The sequence below is a fragment of the Colobus angolensis genome, unplaced genomic scaffold (genome assembly GCF_000951035.1).
Source record: "Colobus angolensis palliatus isolate OR3802 unplaced genomic scaffold, Cang.pa_1.0 Scaffold187, whole genome shotgun sequence".
Lineage (NCBI taxonomy): Eukaryota > Metazoa > Chordata > Mammalia > Primates > Cercopithecidae > Colobus > Colobus angolensis.
In genome coordinates this window covers 1,179,205-1,205,090 of record NW_012115010.1, presented here as the reverse complement: position 1 = coordinate 1,205,090, position 25,886 = coordinate 1,179,205, and the positions used below count along the sequence as shown (strand labels likewise).

The window sequence follows — 25,886 nt, the reverse complement described above, 5'->3', positions numbered from 1 at the left end:
TAGAGACAGAAAGCAGATTAGTAGATTCCTGGGGCTAGGCAGAGAGGAAATGGTGAGTAACTGCTTATGGGTATGAGGTTTCTTTTGGGAGTAATGAAAATGTTCTAAAATTAGATAGTGGTGATAGCTGCACAATTCTAAGAATGTACTAAAACCCACTAAATTTGACACTTTAGATGTGTGAATTGGGGCCAGGAGCAGTGGCTCACGCCTGTAATCCCAACACTTTGGGAGGTCAAGGCAAGAGGATCCCTTGATCCCAGGAGTTTGAGACTACCCTGGGCAACATATGGAGATCTTGTCTCTACAAAACATAAAAATAAATTAGCTGGGCATGATGGAGTGCATCTGTAGTCCCAGCAATTTGAGAGGCTGAGGTGGGAAGGATCACTTGAGCCTGGGAGGTCGAGGCTGCAGTGAGCTCTGATTGTGCCGCTGCTCTCCAGTTCTGTGACAAAGCAAAACCCTGTAACCCTGTCTCCAAAAAAGGGGAGTGGGGTAAATTTTAGGGTATATGAATTATATCTCTAAGTCATTTTTAAAACCTCATTAACCAGCTTAAGTTTTCATGGTGGTAGTGGTGATGAAAATATATACTACATATACATATGTATGTGTATATGTATATGTTCATATATATATATACCTAAATGTGTTAAAGCAGGCCTACTTGCTGTTAAAGAATATATAACATACTTCTAAGGCATTTTGCTGAATTCCTGAAAATAGCAAAACATGGTAATTTTATGACAAATTAATTTGATATCCAGCTATTTGGCCTGGTCAGGTGCAGTGGCTCCTGGGATTACAGTGGGATTACACCTATGATCCCAGCACTTTGGGAAGCCAAGGCAGGCGGATCACTTGAAGTCAGGAATTTGAGACTAGCTTGGCCAACATGACAAAACCCCATCTCTACTAAAAATACAAAAATTAGCCAGGTGTGGTGGCACGTGCCTGTAATCCCAGCTACCCAGGAGGCCGAGGCAGGATAATTGCTGGAACCCAGGAGGCGGAGGCTATGGTGAGCTGAGGTCACACCACTGCACTTCAGGCAAAAGAGCGAGACTCCATCTCCAAAGAAAAAAGTTAGCCCAGTGTTGTGGCAGGCGCCTGTGGTCCCAGCTTTTCAGGAGGCTGAGGCAGGAGAATCACTTGAACCCAGGAGACAGAGGTTGCAGTGAGCCAAGATCACGCCACTGCACTCCAGCCTGGGCAACAAAGTGAGGCTGTCTCAAGAAAAAAAAGAATTTGGGCCGGGCACATTGGCTCACGCCTGTAATCCCAACACAAAAAATTAGCCGGGCATGGTGGTGGCACCTGTAATGCCAGCTACTTGAGAGGCTGAAGCACGAGAATCACTTGAACGTGGGAGGCAGAGGTTGCAGTGAACTGAGATCACGCCACTGCACTCCAGCCTAGGTGACAGAGGGAGACTCTGTCTCAAAAATAAGAATAAAAATAATTTGTATTTATTTATTTTTCTCTCAATTTTTCACTCTCTGTAATTGGCATTAGTATCTAATTTTCTTTGTTACCAAATACTTGCTTTTTTCTTACTGAATAAAATTAATTTTCATCACTTACTAATAGGCATATGGTAAAAGAAAGAATTTACATCTAATGTTCAGTAACGTGGCTTTTCCTAACCATTCATCTATAATCTTCCTTTGCTGGGTAGTTTAATACTGAAACATTCTATATTCTCTCCTGGTCTTTTCTCTCACCCACCACCTGGTGATATCTTCTTGGGTGATCTCATCCATAAACATTAAACACTGAGACATGAATTAGGGTGACCTGGGCAAGCAACAACTACAGCATGATTACTTCAGTTAGGAAGGGGAGGAGACAGACATTAATGTTTTTTTGTAGAGGGAGGGGGAAATAAAACAGTGGGGAGAAGAGGCTGTGATTTTGGTATGCTGGATCATTGACATAAGAGGAAAAGGAGTGGTTGAGATTTGAAGAAGGCCAGATTATACTTAGCCAGAAATAGTGGTGGAGATACAACACATTTTGTTTTGTTTTGTTTTGTTTTAAGACAGGTTCAGCTGGGTGCGGTGGCTCATGCCTGTAATCCCAGCACTTTGGGAGGCCGAGGCAGGTGGATCACCTGAGGTCAGGGGTTCAAGACCAATCTGGCCAACATGGTGAAACCCTGTCTCTACTAAAAATATAAATAATTAGCCAGGCATGGTGGCATGCACCTGTAGTCCTAGCTACTCAGGAGGTTGAGGCCCGAGAATCGCTTGAACTCAGGAGACAGAGGTTGTGGTGAGCCAAAATTCTGCCACTGCACTCCAGCCTGGGTAACAGAGGGAGACTCTGTCTCAAAAAAATGAAATAAAAAATAAAAAGGTTCTTGCTCTGTCACCTAGGCTGGAGTACAGTGGCACAATCATAGCTCACTGTAACCTTGAACTCAAGCAGTCCTCCTGCCTCAGCCTCCCATATAGCTGGGACTACAAGCGCATACCACTGCACCCAGCTAATTAAAAAAATTTTTTTTGCCCGGGCATGGCGGCTCATGCCTGTAATCCCAGCACTTTGGGAGGCCGAGGCGGGCAGATCACCTGAGGTCAGGAGTTTGAGACCAGCCTTGACCAAAATGGAGAAACCCTGCCTCTACTAAAAATGCAAAAATTAGCCGGGCGTGGTGGCGCATGCTTGTAATTCCAGCTACTCGGAAGGTTAAAGCAGGAGAATCCCTTGAAACCGGGAGGCAAGGTTGTGGTGAGCCGAGATTGCACCATTGTACTCCAGCCTGGGCAACAAGAGTGAAACTCCATCTCAAAAAAATTTTTTTTTTTTTTATGGAGACAGTCTGGCTATGTTGCCCAGACTGGTCTTGAAATCCTGTCCTCAGACGATCCTTCTACCTCAGCCTCCCAAAGTGTTGAGAGTACAGGCATGAGCCACAACCCAGTTTGATAAATATTTACTGAGCATCTCTTTTGTGCCATAGACAACTATGTGTACATTGCATAGTTAGTTACAAAGAAAGACTAAGCCTCAGTCCCTGTTGGGAGAACAGAGTTGCTGTCTGGTGAGGGAAAGATGCCATGGATAATCTTTAGACCCTAAAGAGACAAAATCAAGTTTTCTCTTCAGAGCTGAGTAAATGTAGAACATGGGATTTTAGTGGCAATACGAAATATTCTGCCCATTTTCTGATGCCTGAAATCCCTTTACATGAGAAAAATGGGTTTTATTCTTTAAATGTAGATAATCAATTTTAAATACTTGAGAAAGATAGTAATCAGAATTATTCTTAGTAGAGTATACTCCATCAAATATAAACTCCTAGTGTCAAATTTTATTTTGATGGAAGAGAGAAGCATAGCACTAAAAGATACAAAAAAAGATTTTGTTAAACCCTTGTATTATCTTTTGTTGTTAGAGAACACTGTGAAGAAATATGTGTCTTATTCAACTCAATCACAATTGAGCAGGAACACTGTTGGTCTTCACTATTGACAGAATGATGACTATCTTAAAAGTTCTAACCACTATAGAAAGAAGCCATATTTCTTGAGAGCCATTTTACGGATTATCTGCAAAGCCCAATTGCCATAGTTGCCTTGTTTTAATAGACACTGAGAGCAGAATGTTTCTGCTCTTGAAATCTACACTTAAAGAGAAGTGGGTGGCTGTTGGGGTGTACCTTTTCTGCACATTTATAATCCACATTCAGATTTACCTGATTCTCATTTCTTTGGCTTAATCTTTTCAGCGATTGTAGAGCAATACTTTGTGTCTACAGTAAAACATATTTCTGCCAATATAATGCTGTTTAAGTTGTATTTTAGGAACTGGAATGTCGTTTCCATTTAGAGTAGTCTTTAACCCAAAGAGCCACAGTTAATGTGGATGGGTACTTCAAGTACTGGATCATTTGTTAGGGTCTTGCCTTTCTACTGGTCTTCTGCCAAGTGTAATGGAAATCCCAGCCACCATGTGATTAAGGATCTGTGGGAAATGTTCCTTCCATTCTGTACTGTGCTACAAAGGTATACTATTTTGGAAAAATGCTATTGATTTTTTAGGAAAACAGGATCTTCATATCTTTTCATTTCCAGTGGGGTTCAGTCTCCTTTTCTTGAATTAAGATATTTCCCAACTAAAAATGTGTTATGTGGCTTAAATTTTTGTTAATACCATTAGTAGTTCAATAAAATAAGCTAATTTATTAGCAGCTCTTCAGAAAGCATATTGTATAATTTTCAGAGATAAGGACATCTCATAGCTTTTGAGTCAGCTTAAATGGATAATCAAATCCATTTAAATTAGAATGTCCCAGTTTGGAGTCTAACTTGAATTTTTGTGTATGGTATGGAATTTGCTCAGACTTTGACAAGAGATTGATGACATATCTGCAGTGTTTGGTCTTGTGAGCTCTGCCTCTCCTCTCATAGGCAGGCATGTTGCTCTATTCTCACCTGAAGAAATTATCTAAAGTTGTGTTCCTCTTTAGAATTTAAGAGAAAAGTATAGGTGCACTTCACAGAATTTCACATGGGTATTCCGTGACAAATGAGCCAGACATTGGTAGCCTTTTGGAATAAAATAGGCAATTTTGGAAAACCTGACTCTGATTAGGACCTTGTGCCTTTATAGGAACTACTTTTTAGGTAGGAAGCTGAGAAGTTTCTGGCCAGTATCTTTTGCCATTTGGCCCAATTCTGTCTAGAAATAAGGGATATCTGTAGTGGTAGCTAGGAGCACCATATTATATAACTTTAATATGTCCCTAATAAAGATATGAGAATACTTTATATCGAGCTTTCCTACAAATGGTAGAAAAATTTATTTGAGGAAAAACGAAGGATCTAATGTTTGAACTGAATTATTCACTGGACATTTACCAGATGCCCTCTGTAGACTTAGTGCTGTTCTGTGCACTGCGGGGTTGATTATAAAGATAAGCTGTAGTCCCTGCCCCACACAGAGGGAAGGCAGTACTGAACATTTGTGACTTATTAAATGCTTTACATTTATTTTGACATTTAATCTTGTAAATCTGTAGATAGGTAGCCCTGTTTTTTAATGAGGGAGCTGGAACTCAGAGAGGTGAAATCATCTAGTAATAAGTGGATTGGCTAGTAATTAATGGATTTGAACCCAAACTTTCTGACTCTGAAGCTTTACACATACTGCCTTTTTAAAAGACAGGAATAACTGGTCAGAGAACAAAATACAATAGCTGCTAGGTGAGCGATATGACAAAGCACCACTAGGGACAGTTCAGAAAGAACAGTCCCCTCTTTTGAAGGATCAGTGGAGACTGTAAGAATTTAGTTTGACCTTGAGTAGACAGGAGACACTTGGAGTTAGGCATTCATTTTAGGTAAAGGAAAATATGAACATTATAACCCATGTCTTGGTTGGGCGTAGTGGTGCATGCCTATAGTCCTGGCTTCTTGGGAGGCTGAGGCTGGGGGGATCACTTGAGCCCCGGAGTTCTGAGCTGTAGTGCGCTGTGCTGATTGGGTGTCTGCACTAAGTTAGGCATCATGTGATGAACTCCCAGGAGCGGGGGACCAGCGAAGCTTCCTAAGGAGAAGTGAACCGGTTCAGGTCAGAAACAGAGCAGGTTAAAACTCCCATGCTGGATTACAAGATCCATCAGGGCTCTGAACAACTGCACTAAGAAGCCTTCTAACCAGTGCCCTACAAAGGCTAGAACACTCCAGGGGATGAATTCTTCAAATAGGAGCCGATGGATCTGTGGTCCTTTGGGACTCATCAAAGCCTTGGTTTAGCATTTTGTCAGTTTTATTTTCAGAAATTCTCTGCGATTAAGAAGGTAATTTATTAAAGATGGTCCTTTCTACCTCTGTGGTGTGTGTCGCGCACACAGCTTAGAAGTGCTATAAAAAAGGAAAGAACTCCAAATTGAATCACCTTTATAATTTACCCATTTCTCTACAACAGGCAGTGGAAGCAGTTTCAGAGAACTTTTTGCATGCTTATGGTTGATCAGTTAAAAAAGAATGTTATAGTAACAAATAAAGTGCAGTTTAAAACCCCAAAAAAAAAAAAAAAAACTCCCATGCTGATCAGTAGTGGAATCACACATGTGAATAGCCCCAGCACTCCCGCCTGGGCAACAAAGTGAGACCTTGTCTCTTTAAAAAAAAAAAAAAAAAAAGTCGCCAGATTGTCCTCGTCTGAGAGAAACCACAAGTATACATACTCAGTTTGATAGGATTTGCTGAGTCCTGTCTCTTAAAGTTGGGGTTAGAATTCTGGGGTTCTCAATTCTGCTTTTGAGACTGCAGACTTGACTGTAAAGTTTGTAAATGTGATGTTGGGAGCCTTTCCTAAGCTTTGTAGGGTATTCTTAGGATAGGTTTGCCCAGAGGGAGCCTGCAGTTTAGATTCGTTTTATTGCATCATCCCATCTTCTTCCGTCTCTGCCTCCAACCTTATTCCTGTGGTAGGAACTTGAGATAGGATGTCTTCAGCATGATGTGGACATGGTCCTGTTCCTTCAACTTCAAGGTTGTACAAAGTGGCTGCTGAATGGAAAGCCTAATCTTGACTCAGCCTGAGGACTCCATACTTTGATTAAATGATTGTTCTTTTGGACAGTGTCTTGTAGTTTGAAAAATGCTTCCTAAAAGTAATGAAATACTTGTAAGAGGGGAGGAAATGGCATGGGGAAATTTTGCAGTCTTAGCAGGTGGCTAGAGAGATGGCAGGCCGGGTGCAGTGGCTTATGCCTGTAATGCCATCATTTTGGGAAGCTGAGGCGGGCGGATCACCTGAGGTCAGGAATTGAAGACCAGCCTGGTCAACAAGGGGAAACCCCATCTCTACTCAGCCGAGCGTGGTGACAGGCACCTGTAGTCCCAGCTATTCGGGAGGCTAAGGCAGGAGAATTGCTTGGACCCAGGAGGCAGAGGTTGCAGTGAGCCAAGATCACACCACTGCACTCCAGCCTGGGCAACATTAAAACTCTGCCTCAAAAAAAAAGAGAAAATGGCAGATATGAGAAGAACATTATGTTCTATATAAATCTTGGTTAGAGAGCCTGTTACGTGTTTGGGGAAGAAAAGCTAGGTTTGTGGCCAAAAGTAATCATATAATAGGCCTGATAAGCCTTTTCTTTCTGCCCCATTCCCCTCAGGAGGAGGAAATTAGAATTCATGTTTATTATAAAATAGTTGATCCTTTATCTTGAAGTAGTTTTATAAAAATCTTAATTGTGGGCTGGGTGTGGTTGCTCATGCCTTTAATCCCAGCACTTTGGGAGGCCGAGGCAGGTAGTTCACTTGAGACCAGGAGTTCAAGACCACCCTGGCCAACATGGTGAAACCTCGTCTCTACTAAAAATAAAAAAATTAGCCAAGCATAGGGGTGCATGCCTGTAATCCCAGCTACTTGGGAGTCTGAGGCATGAGAATCGCTTGAACCTGGGAGGCGGAGGCTACAGTGAGCCAAGATCGCGCCACTGCACTCCAGCCTGGACAACAGAGTGAGACTCCATCTCAAAAAAAAAAAAAATCTTAATTATGGGCAATAATAGTTTTGCCAGCTATTCATTACTTGAACTTCCCCCAAAATAAGGGCTAATGGAAACAAGACTGCTTTTTGGACCACAATGGTCTTTTCCAAAGTTCTGGAACCATTTTTCTGGAAGTTCCATTTTTCTAGGTGGGATTACTCTGTCAGTCTGTGTGTATGTACACATATATATGTTGTACAGGTGCTTCCCTTCTCCCCAGCCCTTTTAGAGTTGATGGCTTTGTCCCTGATTGTTCAGTATAATAGTTTACAGATTCACTAAGAGAGCTTGTGTAGTAATGCTTGCTTTATTTTTTTTTTCTCTTCCACTCTTGTTTTATTTTTTACTTTTTTTTTCTTTGTGATGTGACATTTTCAGCTGATGTATTGAAAGCAAATCCTTCTAATTTGGGAGCCCAGATCACAAGAGTGAGTTTTTCTACTAGTGTCTTTAGCTGTGTATCTTTTTTTGTGTGTGTCTTTTTACCCTTCCCCCCTCCCAATTTAAAAAGATTCAAAACACATTTCATAAATACTAGGTAAGAAAATTCCTCTGTCTGTTGAACATCATGCCTTTCCACAAAGCAATGTCCACTTTATACTGGGTCAAATTCCTTTTCCCAATGCTGTTGTAAAAGCATAGGCTAATGTATATATTTTGTTTTGTTTGTGTCTTGTTATTATCAAATGTCTTGAAAATAATTTTATTTCTGTCTTCATTGCAGATAGATATGTCTGGGTTCTGTCACCAGTGTGTCATAACACTGTTCTTTTTTGGTTGTATTTGTTTTATTTTAAGGAAAATTATACAGTAGCTTCTGAAAATAAAAGACCCATTCTGTTATCTGGATTTTAAGTAATAAAATCTTTGACTTATCTCTGCTCTCCCTCGTCATCCCCTAGATATTCCTCTCAGGGCCATGAAGGAATGCAAAGCCTCACATACTACTTTCAGCAGGCTGACCAGATAAAAGTGGTCAGACTGGTGAGCTATAAACATGCTAGCGCTGGAAGACCTCACTTGGGTTTATTTAATAGTTACGGGAAACCTCTATTCATGCTGAAAAAAAAAAGACACCTTTTTATGGTGAAATAAAAGTATACTTTCTATTTGTTCTAATTCAAATAACCCCCCATGTAAGCTGTACATTGCTTTTCAAGATCTTACACCTGGGTAACTTTCTGTACTAGCCTAACCCCTTTCTGTTCTCTTTGGCCTGTGTTATTACAATTTATCTCATGTTCTGTTTGTCTAGTTTTGCATCCTGGAGGAGCAGGTCCCTTTCTTTCCTCCCAGTGTTCTAAAATTTGCTTGTTGCATTTGAGATCATTTTATTTTGCCTAATAAAGCAAATGATATGCTGTCCTAATTAGAAATGCAGATACTGCAAGTGCTATACCCAAAGTAATCAGCCATTGTGTTTTCAGTTGCCATAAGAGAATATGATAATGTGTTCTACACTAATACTATGACTGTTGGTTGAGGGTCATGTCCTAAAGGCTTTGCTTTCTGATTCTCAAGTTACTGTAAATCATCCATCCTCTGTATCTTTCTTTCTTTTAACCCAGAGATTAAAAGATCTCAAGCAGAGAGAGTTTGCTCGGAATGTCTCTTCAAGATCCCGCAAGGATGAGAAAAAACAGGAAAAAGCCCTTCGGCGGCTCCATGAGTTAGCAGAGCAAAGAAAACAAGCTGAATGGTGAGGATATTTTTTATCAGAGGGTTCTACAGATAATTATAATCCTTAAAGTTTTACATTATAGATTTCAGATTATAATTTAAAATTTAAATTAAGATTTAAGAATTATAAACCTTGGGCCAGGCGCAGTGGCTCACCCCTGTAATCTCAGCACTTTGGGAGACTGAGGCGGGCAGATCACAAGGTCAGGAGATTGAGACCATCCTGGCTAACACAGTGAAACCCCGTCTCTACTAAAAATACAAAAAATTAGCTGGGCATGGTGGCGGGCGCCCGTAGTCCCAGCTACTCTGCAGGCTGAGGCAGGAGAATGTCATGAACCCGGGAGGTGGAGCTTGCAGTGAGCCAAGATTGCACCACTGGACTCCAGCCTGGGTGACAGAGCGAGACTCCATCTCAAAAAAAAATAAAAAAAACAAAGTGGCCACGCGCGGTGGCTCGCACCTGTAATCCCAGCACTTTCGGAGACTGAGGCGGGTGGATCACCTGAGGTTGGGAGTTCAAGACCAGCCTGACCAACGTGGAGAAACCCTGTCTCTACTAAAAATACAAAATTAGCCAGGCATGGTGGCACATGCCTGTAATCCTCGCTACTAGGGAGGCTGAGGCAGGAGAATGGCTTGAACCTGGGAGGCAGAGGTTGCGCCGAGCCAAGATCGTGCCATTGCACTCCAGCCTGGGCAACACGAGTGAAACTCCATCTCAAAAAAAAAATTATAAACCTTCAGTTTTTATTGACAAATAATAGTTGTACATATTCATGGGTTGCCTAGTAATGTTTCAACATATATGTAATGTTTCAACACATACAATGTATAGTGATCAGATCAGGGTAATTGCCATATCCATCTCTGTTCTACTTTTTACTTCTATGAGATCACCTTTTTTTTTTTAGCTTCCACATATGAGTGACAACCTGCAGTGTATAATTTTCTGTGTCTGGGTTATTTTACTTAATATAATGTCCTCCAGTTCCTTAAAATGTTTAATAGATCCTTCTTTCAAACTAAAAGCGTATCTATATACTTGTAGTATAATATACTGATTAAGTATGTGTATTTTTGAGGCCATATTTTTCTTACTATTTATGTGACGTAATGAAATTATATCTAAACTCTATGCCTCAGTTTCCTTATCTGTAAGATAGAGATAAGAACAACTTAGAGTTGTTATGAGAAATGATTGAGTTATTACCTTGGAAATGCTTGAAGGGATGCCTAGCACATCAAAGATGCTCAAGAAATCATTAATGATGACGCTATTACAATTATTCCCATTTTCTAACATTTATATTAAAAAGCACATGCTGGGCATAGTGATTCACACCTGTAATCCCAGCACTTTGGGAGGCCAAAGCAAGAGGATCACTTGAACCCAGGAGCTCAAGACCAGCCAGGGCAACATAGGAAGACCCTGTCTCTAAAAAAAAAAAAAAAATCTTAAAAATTAGCTGGGCATAGTGGCACATGCCTGTAGTCCCAGCTACTCAGAAGCCTGAGGTGGAAGAATCGCTTGAGCCTGGGAGATCAAGGCTGCAGTGAGCTGTGATCGCACCACTGCACTCCAGCCTGGGTGATAGAGCAAGACCCTGTTTCAAAAAAACAGAATCCCCTTTTTATTCAATTTGGCCCAGGGGGTCGTTTTTTATTTGTTTGCTGTGGAGTAGGTTTCATAACACAGTGTAAGTATTTCTTGCTCTCCAAATCTGTTGAGTTCTCATTTTCCAGTAGCAACAGTTTAGATAGCAAGAGATTACACATTGGCAGGGCACGGTGTCTCACACCTGTAATCCCAGCACTTTGGGAGCCTGGGGTAGGTGGATCACCTGAGGTCAGGAGCTTGAGACCAGCCTGGCCTACATGGTGAAACTCTGTCTCTACTAAAAATACAAAAATTAGCTGGGCATGGTGGTGCACGCCTGTAATCCCAGCTACTAAGGAGGCTGAGGCAGGAGAATCGCCTGAACCCGGGAGGCAGAGGTTGCAGTGAGCCAAGATTGCACCATTGCACTCCAGCCTGGGCAACAAGAGTGAAACTCCGGCTTGGGAGAGAGAAAAGAAAAAAAGAGATTACACATTGTCTGAATATACTTGTCCCTGAGTTGAGGATAGCTATTAGCTAGGGTTTGGATAACAAGGACATCGTACAAATAGGTATCTGATTCTGTTTAGTTCTTGATTTGGAATTTAAGGATATAGTGTACACTGTATAGTGTACACACTATAAAAATTGCAGGCCAGATGCACGGTGGCTCACATCTGTAATCCCAGTACTTTGTGAGGCAGAGGCCGGAGGATCACTTGAAGCCAGGTGCTCAAGTCCAATCTGGTCAACATAGCAAGACTCTGTCTCTACAAATTGTTTTTTTAAATCTGCCAGCATGGGCTGAGCGCAGTGGCTGATTACGCCTGTAATCCCAGCACTTTGGGAGGCCAAGGTGGGCGGATCACGAGGCCAAGAGATCAAGACCATCCTGGCCAACGTGGTGAAGCCCGTCTCTACTAAAAATATAAAAATTAGCTGGGTGTGGTGGTGCTTGCCTGTAGTCGCAGCTACTTGGGAGGCTGAGGGAGGAGAATCACTTGAACCCGGGAGATGGAGGTTGCAGTGAGCCGAGATCACACCACTGCACTCCAGCCTGGGCAACAGAGTGACACTGTCTCAAATAAATAAAATTAGCCAGCATAGTGATGTGCACCTGTAGTCATAGCTACTCAGGAGGCTGACGTGGGAGGATTGAGCCAGAAGTTTGAGACTGCAATGAGCTATGATCATGCCACTTCACTCCAGCCTGGGCAACACAGGCCCCACCTCAAAAAAATAAAACTTTCAGGCAAGATCATCAGTTTAAAACTATTGAGGCTCCTTGATATTCCTTTTGTCAAAGATGAAAGTGCTCAGGTAACATTATGACCGTAGTACTGAGTGCCCAGAAACTGCCACAAAACCAAAGCAAATGCTTGTTATAGTACCCAGGAGGTAGGCATGGACTTTTTCGTTTATATGACAGACATACTGACCACAGACTGCCATAAGTAGCACAGTGGAAGTTTCTGTGTTTAACTCAGAATACGCACATTTTTAAAAAATGAAATTTGAAAGCATGGGGAAATTTTAATTTTTTTTCTTTTTTTAGAGGTGGGGTCTCACTATGTTGCCCAGACTGGTCTTGATATCCTGGCCTCAAGCAATCTTGCCACCTCAGCCTTTTGAATCACTGAGATTACAGATGTGAGCCACCCTTGCCCAGCAAGAGTTTTTCTTTAATAGAATGAAGTAAAACCGATGTGAATACATGTACAGCCATACATTAGGTAACATACTAATGGATAGAATGATAAAATAAGAAATGAGATCTGAAATATAGTAACGATGCGCTACTTAAGTCATGACATAAGTCTTACTTTTTGTACTTTTTTTTTTTTTTTTTTTGAGATGGAGTCTCACTCTGTCACCCAGGCTGGAGTGCAGTGGTGTGATCTCAGCTCACTGCAACCTCTGCCTCCCAGGTGCAAGAGATTCTCCTGCCTCAGCCTCCTGAGTAGCTGGGATTACAGGCGTGCGCCACCATGCCCAGCTAATTTTTGTATTTTTAGTAAAGACGGGGTTTCACCATGTTGGTCAGGCTGGTTGCGAACTCCTGACCTCAATCTGTCCGCCTTGGCCCCCCTAAGTGCTAGAATTACAGGCATGAGCCACCGCGCCTGGCCTGTACTTTATTTTTTATTTTATTTTTTTTGAGAGGGAGTCTTGCTCTGTCACCCAGGCCGGAGTGCAGTGGCATGACCTCGGCTCACTGCAACCTCCATCTCCCAGGTTAGAGTGATTCTCCTGCCTCAGCCTCCCAAAGTAGCTGGGATTACAGGTGCTTCCATGCCCAGCTAATTTTTGTATTTTTAGTAGAGACAGGGTTTCACCATGTTGGCCAGGCTGGTTATGAGCTCCTGACCTCAAGCAATCTGTCCGCCTCGGCCTCCCCAAGGGCTGGGATTACAGGTGTGAGCCACCACACCCAGCTTTTTGTGCTTTAGACAGCTTAAGAAAAAACAGTAATAACTGGCTGGCCCTGGGAATTTGGCAGGTTAACAGAATGAGTCTTTGCCTAACCTCCTCTGAGAAAGTCACGTTTTATGACCACCACTTACTGTCTTTGAGACCTACCTATAATGAATGATAGGATATAAGAGATTAGTATTTTATAAGGTTTATGGAATGTACTCCTAAACCTGCTTTTTCTTTGCTTTTTATTTTTCTAAAACGTCATGTAGTGCACCTGGAAGTGGTCCCATGTTCAAACCAACCACAGTGGCTGTAGATGAAGAAGGTGGAGAAGATGATAAAGATGAATCAGCTACAAATAGTGGCACAAGTGCCACTGCTTCTTGTGGCCTGGGATCTGAATTTTCCACAGATAAAGGAGGCCCTTTCACTGCAGTACAAGTCACTAATACCACTGGACTGGCCCAGGCTCCTGGGTTAGCCTCCCAAGGCATCAGCTTTGGCATTAAGAATAATCTGGGGACCCCATTGCAAAAATTGGGAGTGTCATTTTCTTTTGCCAAGAAGGCTCCTGTCAAACTCGAATCAATAGCATCAGTTTTCAAGGACCACGCGGAGGAAGGGACCTCTGAAGATGGAACAAAACCTGATGAGAAGGGTTCTGACCAAGGACTGCAGAAGGTAGGAGACTCTGATGGGAGCAGTAATCTTGATGGTAAAAAGGAAGATGAAGACCCTCAGGATGGAGGGTCCCTTGCCTCAACATTATCCAAATTAAAAAGGATGAAGCGAGAAGAAGGAGCTGGGGCTACAGAGCCGGAATATTACCACTACATCCCCCCAGCACACTGCAAAGTAAAACCTAATTTTCCCTTCCTACTTTTCATGAGAGCCAGTGAACAAATGGAAGGTGATAATAGTACACACCCAAAGAATGCCCCAGAGAGTAAAAAAGGCAGTTCTCCCAAGCCTAAAAGCTGCATCAAGGCGGCAGCAAGCCAAGGAGCAGAAAAGACACTTAGTGAAGTCTCTGAGCAGCCGAAGGAAACCAGCATGACCGAGCCCTCAGAACCAGGAAGCAAAGCTGAGGCAAAGAAGGCCTTAGGAGGGGATGTAAGTGATGAGAGTTTAGAGAGTCATAGTCAGAAGGTTTCAGAGACCCAAATGTGTGAGTCCAACTCTTCTAAAGAAACCTCTCTGGCCACCCCAGCAGGGAAAGAAAGCCAAGAAGGACCCAAACATCCTACTGGTCCCTTCTTCCCAGTTTTGAGCAAAGATGAAAGCACTGCCCTCCAGTGGCCATCAGAACTATTAATTTTCACCAAGGCAGAACCCTCCATTTCATACAGTTGTAACCCTTTATATTTTGACTTTAAACTTTCAAGGAACAAAGATGCCAGAACTAAAGGGACAGAAAAACCAAAGGATATAGGAAGCTCCTCAAAGGACCATCTCCAAGGCCTAGATCCTGGTGAGCCAAATAAAAACAAGGAAGTGGGCGGAGAGAAAATAGTACGTTCCTCAGGAGGCAGAATGGACGCACCTGCTTCAGGGTCTGCCTGTAGTGGCCTGAACAAGCAGGAGCCTGGGGGTAGCCATGGGTCTGAGACGGAAGACACAGGGAGAAGCCTTCCCAGCAAGAAAGAACGATCTGGGAAGTCCCACCGGCACAAAAAGAAAAAGAAGCACAAAAAATCTAGCAAACACAAACGTAAACACAAGGGTGACACAGAAGAGAAAAGCTCTAAGGCAGAGTCGGGGGAGAAGTCTAAGAAGCGCAAGAAACGAAAACGAAAGAAGAATAAGTCATCAGCCCCAGCAGATTCTGAACGAGGACCCAAACCAGAACCCCCTGGGAGTGGCAGTCCTGCACCTCCAAGAAGGCGGCGGCGAGCTCAAGATGATTCCCAGCGGAGATCCCTCCCAGCTGAAGAGGGGAGCAGTGGCAAAAAGGAGGAAGGTGGGGGGGGTAGCAGCTCCCAAGACCATAGTGGGAGGAATCACAAAGGTGAACTTCCACCTTCATCCTGCCAGCGAAGAGCAGGCGCCAAACGGAGCAGCCGGTCTAGCCATCGGAGCCAACCCAGTAGTGGAGATGAGGATAGTGATGATGCTTCCTCACACCGAGTGCACCAGAAGTCTCCATCCCAGTACAGTGAGGAAGAAGAAGAGGAAGATTCAGGCAGTGAGCATTCCCGCAGCCGCTCAAGGTCTGGCCGGCGCCATTCCTCACATCGTTCTTCCCGGCGTTCTTACTCAAGTAGCTCAGATGCCTCTTCAGACCAGAGCTGCTATAGTAGACAGCACAGTTACTCTGATGACAGCTACAGTGACTACAGCGACAGATCACGAAGGCACTCCAAGCGCTCCCACGACTCGGATGACTCAGACTATGCCAGCTCCAAACACCGATCAAAACGGCACAAATACTCATCTTCTGATGATGACTATAGCCTCAGTTGCAGCCAGTCCCGAAGCCGATCTCGGAGTCATACCAGAGAGCGCTCAAGATCCCGGGGCCGCAGCCGAAGCAGCAGTTGTAGTCGTAGTCGGAGCAAGCGGAGAAGCCGTAGCACCACAGCCCACAGCTGGCAACGGAGCCGGAGCTATAGCCGGGGCCGCAGTCGCAGCACCAGGAGCCCTTCCCAGAGATCAGGCTCCAGGAAAGGATCATGGGGTCATGAGAGCCCTGAGGAGAGGCATTCTGGGCGTCGGGACTTCATTCGTTCTAAGATCTACCGCTCCCAGTCCCCCCACTATTTCCGATCAGGCCGAGGAGAAGGTCCTGGGAAGAAAGATGATGGCAGAGGAGATGACAGTAAAGCAACAGGTCCACCTTCCCAGAACAGCAACATTGGCACAGGAAGAGGGTCAGAAAGTGACTGCAGTCCTGAAGACAAGAACTCTGTTACTGCTAAACTGCTACTGGAGAAGATCCAGTCAAGGAAAGTGGAGAGGAAACCTAGTGTGAGTGAAGAGGTGCAGGCCACCCCTAATAAAGCTGGGCCCAAGCTCAAGGACCCCCCACAAGGTTACTTTGGGCCCAAGCTCCCCCCATCTCTTGGCAATAAGCCTGTCCTTCCACTGATAGGGAAGCTCCCAGCTACCCGAAAGCCCAATAAGAAATGTGAAGAGTCTGGCTTGGAAAGGGGGGAAGAGCAAGAACAGTCAGAGACAGAAGAGGGGCCCTCAGGGAGTAGTGATGCCCTATTTGGGCATCACTTCCCTTCAGAGGAAACAACTGGCCCCTTATTAGACCCACCCCCAGAAGAGCCAAAGTCTGAAGAAGCTACTGCTGATCACCCTGTGGCTCCACTAGGCACCCCAGCACACTCTGACTGCTACCCTGGGGACCCAACCATCTCCCATAACTACCTCCCCGACCCCAGTGATGGGGACACCCTGGAGTCCCTGGATAGCAGCAGTCAACCAGGCCCTGTGGAATCCAGCTTGCTGCCTATAGCACCAGACCTTGAGCATTTCCCCAGTTATGCGCCTCCCAGTGGGGATCCTAGTATTGAGTCAACAGATGGGGCTGAGGATGCTTCATTGGCCCCCCTAGAGAGCCAGCCCATCACCTTCACCCCTGAGGAGATGGAGAAGTACAGCAAGCTCCAGCAGGCTGCTCAGCAACACATCCAGCAGCAGCTTCTGGCCAAGCAAGTAAAGGCCTTTCCAGCCTCAGCTGCCCTGGCCCCAGCTACACCAGCCCTGCAACCCATCCACATTCAGCAGCCAGCTACAGCCTCTGCCACCTCCATCACAACTGTTCAGCATGCCATCCTACAACATCATGCTGCTGCAGCTGCTGCTGCCATTGGCATTCACCCCCACCCCCATCCCCAACCACTTGCCCAGGTGCATCATATTCCCCAGCCCCATCTGACCCCCATTTCCTTGTCCCACCTCACTCACTCAATCATCCCTGGCCACCCTGCCACCTTTCTTGCTAGCCATCCCATCCACATCATTCCCGCCTCAGCCATCCATCCTGGGCCTTTCACCTTTCATCCTGTCCCACATGCTGCCCTCTACCCCACCCTACTTGCCCCACGGCCTGCTGCAGCAGCTGCCACTGCCCTCCACCTTCACCCACTACTTCACCCCATCTTCTCAGGTCAGGACCTGCAACATCCTCCCAGCCATGGCACATGAGTTGGGGGATGGGATCCTAGGTAGGACCATGGGAGGAGACCCATAAATGTTCCCTTGGGGCTGTTGAGCTATTAATACCAGCAAGTAGAAGCTGGGATGGGCAGTGTCTGACAGCCAAAGAATTGAGTTTTGGCTCACAGGGGTGGGTTTAGATTTGAAGTTTGCTTTCAGTTTACTATCAGGGATTTTTTTTTCCTGTCCTCCTCTCAATTTGTCCCTCCCTCTCCTATGTTTCTAAGCTAGGGAACACCAGTAAGTGCTACCCACCCCTCTGCAGCAACATCTCCAAACTGTCAAGTTTAGATAATCCCCTCCTCCCTCTGCTTTTTCCTCTGTTCTTCCTTTCTATACATTTTAAAATATTTTCCTCCTCTCTGGCCAGTGGATTGTCACCAAAGCGCTTGCTGTGGGCCCATCTGGTCTTGCCTTCTCAGCGCCACAGGAAGGGCCAAGCTATTCTAGTGGTGGAAGTGCCACCGCTTTGGGGTAGTGTCTTTGACCATCCTTGGTGACGTTATGTTATCCCAGGTGAGGTGGAAAGAGTCTCACCTGGAAACTGATACAACTCAGGCTGCAATTCCATCCAGTTCCCACATCAACGGAGCCACACATTTGGCACTATTATCCTGGTGTCCCTCATCCCAGAAGAGGCATCTCCATATCCCAGAAAAGAAGATCCTATCATGAATAAAAGCTGTGTGGAACATAGAGTTGCCCATGTGCTTTCCCAGAGAGGAGCTCATGTGTCTGAAGTGAAGGGTATACTTTCTTCTGTTGTGTTGATGTTTCCTTCTTAATTTATAGGATTTTTTTAATGTAAAAAATTGCACTGAACTCTATAAACGTAAATGCTGCTTTTTGTAGCTCATATAAAAAAGGTTCCATATTTGTAGTATACTGCAATAATATTTTTTACATCCAGCTCTTTAAGTGATCCTCGTTCTGGTGGCTTTGTGTAAATATGTTTGCCCTAGTTGAATTAAGAAACTTTAAAGGTTATAAAACAAAAAATAAAATATTTGTTTTCTGCTAGATGCAAAACTAAGCATGTATATTTTACCAAGCTTATGTATTTTTTGAAGTTATGAACTATAAAATGTTAAAACATTTTTTGCTGGGACAAATTGTTAAGTAATTTGCAGTAAGTAGTGCCCCCAGTATTGGGATTTTTGAGCTAATGGGCAGCAGTCAGCCGGGGGCTTCTGAGGGATACTCATCTTTAACAGTCTCCCTCATGTACTTTTGCTGTTTTTCACGGAGAAACAGGTGGACCCCACAGAGGAGAAGGAGGGGACTCAACAGCTTTATTGTCTGGAAGCAGTGAGATTTGGTGATTGTCTGGGGGGATTCCTGGGTTTCCCTGGGTACCTTGTTCAAGGCAGTCAGTCCATTTGCCTTCCTAGTACTTAGCCCCCTCTGACAATTTTTTTTTTTTTTTTTTTTAATGTGCCTTTTGGGTTGGTAGAAACTGAAGTAGAAGTAGGCTGGAGGATGAGTTGGGACAGTCTTCTTCCTTTTGTTGGGAGGTGAGCACACTTACAGATACTTCAGATTATTTTGCTTCATAGTTTCCATGCCCTCTGCCCAGCTCAGTTTAAACAGTAAACGTTCCTTGTTTCTTTTCTCCTATGACACTGACTAGAGGAATTACCACCTCAGCCTCTTTTGCCCCTCTTCTTGCCTTTCACCCAGGCTCTCAGCCCCAATTAACACACTGACCCAAAGGGGATTGTATTGCAGGTCCCATCTCCTTTGATGAGGTTAACAATTCCCTCTTTGGCATTTTCCTAACTATTCCTGTGGCTAGAATTGGTTGGTTGGTCACTTGACAAGAAAAACCATACTTACCTGGACCAGGGCTCTGTGTTCCTGCCTTCTCAAATTCTCAGTAAAGTGTTAAGTTTATGAAAAGAAAGTGGCAGGCAAGCACACTCTTGACTGCCCGCCCACCCTCCTACCTGTTCAGTGCTCCTTGTCTGATTCAGAAGCATCACTTCTTGTATAACTAGCACTGGAAAAACGAAACCATCTGTGTAAGTGAAGGGACTCATTTTTCTTTGCTTTCAGCCCATGTAAATAAATAATACAGTATTAACATTTTTGTGCTGCTTCCCATTAGCTTGTAGATTGAGCCATACTCTGGCTGCCTCTTTGCCTTCCTCGGGGCATTTTCTTTAACTTCCAGAATAGTGATTTTAAAACTCAAAAACAAAACAAAATAACCTATCCTTACTTACAAGCATAACAGATTGTATTTAACTTTATCACATATGATAGAGATATATATGCTGTAAAATGAGGGAAAGGAACTTTCTAATAAACCAATGATTTGTGGAAACTTAGCAGAGTCTGTCGTAATTTTTGCCCCATCCACTCAAAGTTGGGTAGGGTTGCAGGTGTGGGTTACAAATAATATCTTGTTTGAAGTGACCAAGGAATAGATTCCTGTGAACCAGTATGAGATGTTTGCAGTTGTGCTTCTGAAAGCTCAGGCTATGCAAAGAGAGGAAAGATGATGGTGTGGGAGGAGGTCATAGTAGTTAATTTCTCTCAGTTGTAGGTAGATGTATTGGAATGTATACCTCCTTTCCACTTCCTCTTTCCCACAAGAGGAAAGATTTCCTTCCATTTTAGATATATAGTCTGTGTGTAGTAGAATATATGGTGTATATATAGGTGCCTACTAAATGGGTGTGGAATTTCTGGCTTTGAATTTTAGGATTTTGGACTACTATAAGGGCACTAAGATGACAAGAATCATCTGCCGGACTTTCGCCCTCCAGGTGGAGTTGTGTGTGCCAGTCTTCAGTTACTCTCCTCAGCCCTTTAATACCACTACAATGTTTGAGCACCTCTACTTGGTATAAGGAAATATGGCCTAATTGTTACTGAGAAGATAAAACCCCTACTCTTCCATACCAAAAAAATCACAAAAGAGGCAGGGAAAATTTAGCATCGAAAGCTACCATAGAGTTGTAGTGATAAATTAAGTTTTCCCTCTCAACCTCAGCCTTTCAAGAAGAAAAGGCTTTCTTTCCTACTCTCTTTTGTTACGTTTCTTTCCTACTCTGTTTGATACATCTGTGTTCTCCCTTTGATTAAAGAGAAGCTATTCAACTTGAACCTGGGGTTGAGTGCTCAGATCTGCCTATATTCCTAAAATAGCAAAGATCTTTACCCAGAAAGAAATGACCGCCTTGGCCTGAAACATGAAAGTACTCCCTCTTCACCCTTGATGACTAATTCAGGCCTCGTCAGCCATTTCCATTCTTATTTGCCAAAGACAGCTTCACTCACTTCTACCAACTCATATCTCAATTATTGCAGCATTTTCCTCGGTGGCCTTCCTGACTAGGACCTAATTCCCTGTTCTGTGTAAGCTTACTGGCGTTTCAGAATCTGAATGCAACTCATTTTGTATTCACTGCTTCCCAGTAAAACTGTGATCTCTGAGAGAACAGGGAGTGATTTTTATAACCCCCCCCCCCCACAGCCCTCAGCGTATCTCGCGCTGAATACATAGTAAACATTTTGATTCAAGAATATGAGCAAAGTGGCCAGGCGCAGTGGCTTATGCCTATAATCCCAGCACTTTGGGAGGCCAAGGCAGGAGGATCTCTTGAGCTCAGGAATTCGAGGTCAACCTGGGTAACATAGCAAGACCCCATCTCTACAAAAAAAATTAAAAATTATCTGGGCATGGTGGCACAAGCCTGTGGTCTTAGCTATTCATGAGGCTGATGTGGGAGGATTGCTTGAGCCCAGGGGTCAAGTCTGTAGTGAGCCATGATCAGGTCACTGCACTGCAGCCTGGGTGACAGAGCGAGACCCTGTCTCAAAAATAAAAAGAATATGAGCCAAGTAAAATACCATTAACTGAGGATTGTGCATCAGAATTAAGCCAAAAAAAAAAGGTCAAAAATGTGTTTTTTGGTTTGTGATTTGTGTTTTTTTATTTTTCTTTTTGAGACGGAGTCTCACTCTGTCACCCAGGCTGGAGTGCTGTGGCCAGATCTCAGCTCACTGCAAGCTCCGCCTCCCGGGTTCACGCCATTCTCCTGCCTCAGCCTCCCGAGGAGCTGGGACTACAGGCGCCGCCACGTCGCCCGGCTAGTTTTTTTTTGTAGTTTTTAGTAGAGACGGGGTTTCACCGTGTTAGCCAGGATGGTCTCGATCTCCTGACCTCGTGATCCGCCCATCTCGGCCTCCCAAAGTGCTGGGATTACAGGCTTGAGCCACCGCGCCCAGCCTGTGTGTTTTTTTTGAGATGGAGTTTCACTCATGTTGCCCAGGCTAGAGTGCAATGGCGCAATCTTGGCTGACCTCAACCTCCATCTCCCGGGTTCAAGCAATTCTCCTTCTCAGCCTCCCAAGCAGCTGAGATTATAGGTGTGCACCACCACGCCCAGCTAATTTTTGTATTTTTAGTAGAGACAGGATTTCGCCATGTTGGCCAGGCTGGTCTGGAACTCCTGGCCTCAAGCAATCTGCCCACCTTGGCCTCCCAAAGTGTTGGGATTACAGCTGTGAGCCACCATGCCCAGCAAAAAATAAAAATAAAAATAAAAATTGTTTTTAAGGCATAGTCTTTCTCTTGCCCAGGCTGGAGTGGAGTGGCAAAATCATAGCTCACTGTAACCTAAAACTCCTAGGCTCAAGTGATTCTCCTGCCTCAGCCTCCTCAGTAGCTGGAACTACAGGTGTGCACTACCATGCTTGACTAATTTTAATTTTTCTGTAGACACAGGGTCTCACTATGTTCCCCAGGCTGGTCCCAAACACCTGGCTTCAAGCAATCCTCACCTTGGCCTCCCAAAGTGCTGGGATTACAGGCGTGAGCCACCACACCTGGCCTAAAAATCTTTTTTTTTTTTTGAGACAGAGTCTTGCTCTGTCACCCAGGCTGGAGTGCAGTGGCATGATCTCGACTCACTGCCACCTCCGCCTCACAGGCTCAAGCAATCCTCTTGCCTCAGCCTCCCAAGTAGCTGGGATTACAGGCATGCACCACCACGCCCAGCTAAGTTTTGTATTTTTAGTAGAGACAGGGTTTCACTATATTGGCCAGGCTGGTCTCGAACTCCTAATCCACCCACCTTGGCCTCCCAAAGTGCTGGGATTACAGGCGTGAGCCACCGTGCCTGGCTAAAATCTTTATGATTTTCCATCTCCCATGGATTAAAGTTCAGATTCCTTAATACAGCATTCAAGGACCTTCAGTAATTAGAACCCCCAAGCTTTCCTTTCCCACCTTGTGCCTCAGTCCACCCCTTTAAGCACTCTGCTATGCTGAGTCAACTACTTGTCCTTCCCCACCTCTGTGTTCCTTTGCTGCTCTCATGTATTCTCTATGCCTAAAAACCCTTTCATTCTCTGAAAAAGGCAACTTGAACATGAGTTCAAGTGCAACCCATGTTTGAATCTTAGTTTTGCCATTTGTTGGCTGTGTAAACATGGGCAATTCACCTAAAACTCTTGTGCCACAGTTTTGTGTTTATAAAATGGGCATAATAGTACTTATTTCCTAGGGTGGTTATGAGGAACAATGATAGATGACTTTGATAATCTGTGTATTTTTCAAGGTATGCTTTACTGTCTCTGCTGCAGTTACGTGTGTTCATGTCTTAACTCTTTCTGGGCTGTTAAGGCTCATTGATGGCTATCTTTGGAGTTTTTAAAATATTTTATTTTTTATAGTTTTAAAATAGAGACAAGGTCTCACTGCATTGCCTAGGCTGGTCTCAAATACCTGAGCTCAAGCCATCCTCCTGCCTCAGCCTCCCAAAGTGCTGGGATTACAGGCGTGAGCCACTGTATCTGGCCTGATGGTTATCTTTGTATCCTTTATCAACACAGTGCTTTGAACAGAGTAAATACTTATTGAAAACTTGAGTGAAATGTGACTTAATATTTGGCCTCACAGAATACACCAGTAATACAGCACTCACTCACCTGAGGACAGTGGGAGGATAGAAGGTAAGTAGAGGATAGGGTTAAGTATTCATTCTAGCAAATACATTAATCACATGCCTCCCATGTACTTGACACTGGGAATTCAGCAATGAAGAAGGCTCAGACCAAAGTCTGGGCTTTTAGCTTCCTGTCCTATAAAGGATAAGATTCTTAGCTCTATGCTGAGGTAGTAAATTATGAGGGGACTTCAAAATGGCACAGGGTGGTTGAGCAGGATACAATGGTTAAGTTTGGCTGGAAAATAGAAATCAAAAGGAAAATGTGGGTATGGTTACCCCTAGCAGACCTCTTGAATCTCCTTCCTGAGAACCTGGTTTTTTTGGGAAGGCATGAGTGCCAGTAAGACTTGGCACTCCTCCTCTTCCGCTTAACCAGAGAAAATGACTTTGCCTTTCTGCTCAAAACTCATCCCTTCACTTTGTCACCCTATATTTGCATCTTCCATCCTTAGTGTGTGTTTCCGTCCAGTCTTTCGGCAATACATGTACTACATGTTGGACTCTTGGGTAGTCTCTAGGGCTGTAGCAAGGAGCCTTGCTCCCAAGGGACTTATTTACATAATCCTGTGAACAGACAATGAGTAAACAGTGTGCTCAATACTGTGCCTATGTGTGTGAGCCTATGCGGCCAGCCTGAGGAGTCAGGGAAGGCTCCCCTAGGCAAAGACCCCAACCAGAATCAAGTCTTAATGGTTAGACAAGAGCTCCATCACCCAAAAAAGATTGAGGGCCTACCTTCACCTCAACAGCTAATGCATAACCTCAGAAACTGTGAGTCAAAATTCCCTGGAATAACTCCACTTTATCCCCAATATCCTTGCCACCTAGACCAAGGTCCGTTCACCACCCTGTCCCCAGCACTGACTGCACTGCTGTGGCCACACTACAACTTGGCTCAAGATAGACAAGTGAGGAAGCTGCTGCGCCAGTATGGCTGGTTGAGGCCGCCCAAGGTCCTAGGAGGAAGCGGGTAAATGCCGTATCCAAAGAGATACAGCAGCCTCAGGTTTTATCAGGGGGCAGCAGCTTCCTTCTCCTTCCCCAACCTCTGGCTAAGTCACAAAGCACCACAGCTGTACAGCCAGATGGGGGAAGGGAGGAGATTAGAACTGTAGGCTAGAGTAGACAGGTATGGACTAGTTCGCAATCACGGTATCCCAAGCAGAAAGTGATGGTGGCTTGGACTAGCATGGTGGTAGTAGAGATGGGGTAAAGAGTCAAGAGACATCATTGACAGGCAGAACCAATAGGACTTGGTAATAAACTATTCTCAGGAAAAGGGAGGACTCATGGCTTTCAGCCATGTCAGGAAGTGGCCTCACCCACTTCCTGACAATTCTAGCCACCATGAGTCCACGGGCTATAGCCCTTTGCTCTGCCCATTGCTCAGCAAGTTACTTGGGGTTCCAGTTTGATAAGAAAAGACTTCCTTTGGAGGAATCTGAAGGGAAGAAGGAGGAGCTGGCCCATTCCTGCCTGGGAGGTTGTGGAAGAAGGAAGATGGCCAGAGCTTTGTGTCCACTGCAAGCCCTCTGGCTTCTGGAGTGGGTGCTGCTGCTCTTGGGACCTTGTGCTGCCCCTCCAGCCTGGGCCTTGAATCTGGACCCAGTGCATCTCACCTTCTATGCAGGCCCCAATGGCAGCCACTTTGGGTTTTCACTGGACTTCCACAAGGACAGCCATGGGAGGTGAGCTGTGAGGGAAGTTTGGGTATTGGGAGAGAGCAGGACCCCTCCCCATCACTGCTTCTGGGGGCTTCAAGTTTTCCATTTGTTATGGCAGTTGAGCAAGGTGACTTGTGGGGCCTATTCAGGTTGATTTCTTGTCAAGAATGCTGAGGTCTGGGGGACTGGCTCAGGTGAAGGTGTAAGGGCAGGGCACAGGTGTGGTGATGGGCACTGAAACTATAGCAAGAACCAAGGGAAGACAAGAGCTGATGCTTTATTTTTTTCCCCAAGGGTCAGTTGTATGAACCACTCCACCCTCAACACCTTGAAATGTGGAGAGGAGGCCGGGTGTGGTGACTCACACCTGTAATCCCAGCACTTTGGGAGGCTAAGGCGGGTGGATCACCTGAGGTTGAGAGTTCAAGACCAGCCTGACCAACATGGAGAGACCCCGTCTCTACTAAAAAAAGAAAAAAAAAAAAATTAGCTGGGCATGGTGGCGCATGCCTGTAATCCCACTTGCTTGGGAGGCCGAGGCAGGAGAATCGTTTGAACCTGAGAGGCAGAGGTTGTGGTGAGCCGAGATCGCGCCATTGCACTCCAGCCTGGGTGAAACTCTGTCTCAAAAAAAAAAAGAAAAAGAAAAAGAAAGAAAGAAATGTGGAGAGGAGCACATGTCCTAAATTGATTTGCAGAACTGAAGTTGTCTACCCTCCCCAATCTTGCATTTCTATTCCATTTCCCTCATCTCCACCAACATTATAAATTTTTGAAAAGAAGCAATAGGTCATTAATGGTTAGTATTGATCAGGCTTCAGAATCAAGAGTGCCCAAGATTAGAGTCTTGGCTCCTTCTCTTCATAGTGTGTACCCTGAGCTAC

General features: G+C 44.6%; 2 protein-coding genes across 5 annotated transcripts in view; both read left to right on the top strand.

The window, feature by feature from the left end:
- Positions 1-19,708, top strand: part of GPATCH8 (G patch domain containing 8) — a 142,139-nt gene extending 122,431 nt beyond the window's left edge. For all 4 annotated transcript variants that reach the window (XM_011940102.1, XM_011940101.1, XM_011940100.1 and 1 more), the window contains 2 exons: positions 9,082-9,212; positions 13,481-19,708. In XM_011940102.1, coding sequence (XP_011795492.1) covers positions 9,082-9,212; positions 13,481-17,366 — 4,017 coding nt within the window. In that variant the 3' untranslated portion in view covers positions 17,367-19,708. The remainder of the gene's footprint in view (positions 1-9,081; positions 9,213-13,480) is intronic.
- Positions 19,709-24,682: 4,974 nt separating this feature from the next.
- Positions 24,683-25,886, top strand: part of ITGA2B (integrin, alpha 2b (platelet glycoprotein IIb of IIb/IIIa complex, antigen CD41)) — a 17,522-nt gene continuing 16,318 nt past the window's right edge. Inside the window, exon 1 of the mRNA XM_011940098.1 lies at positions 24,683-25,026. Coding sequence (XP_011795488.1) covers positions 24,686-25,026 — 341 coding nt within the window. The 5' untranslated portion in view covers positions 24,683-24,685. The remainder of the gene's footprint in view (positions 25,027-25,886) is intronic.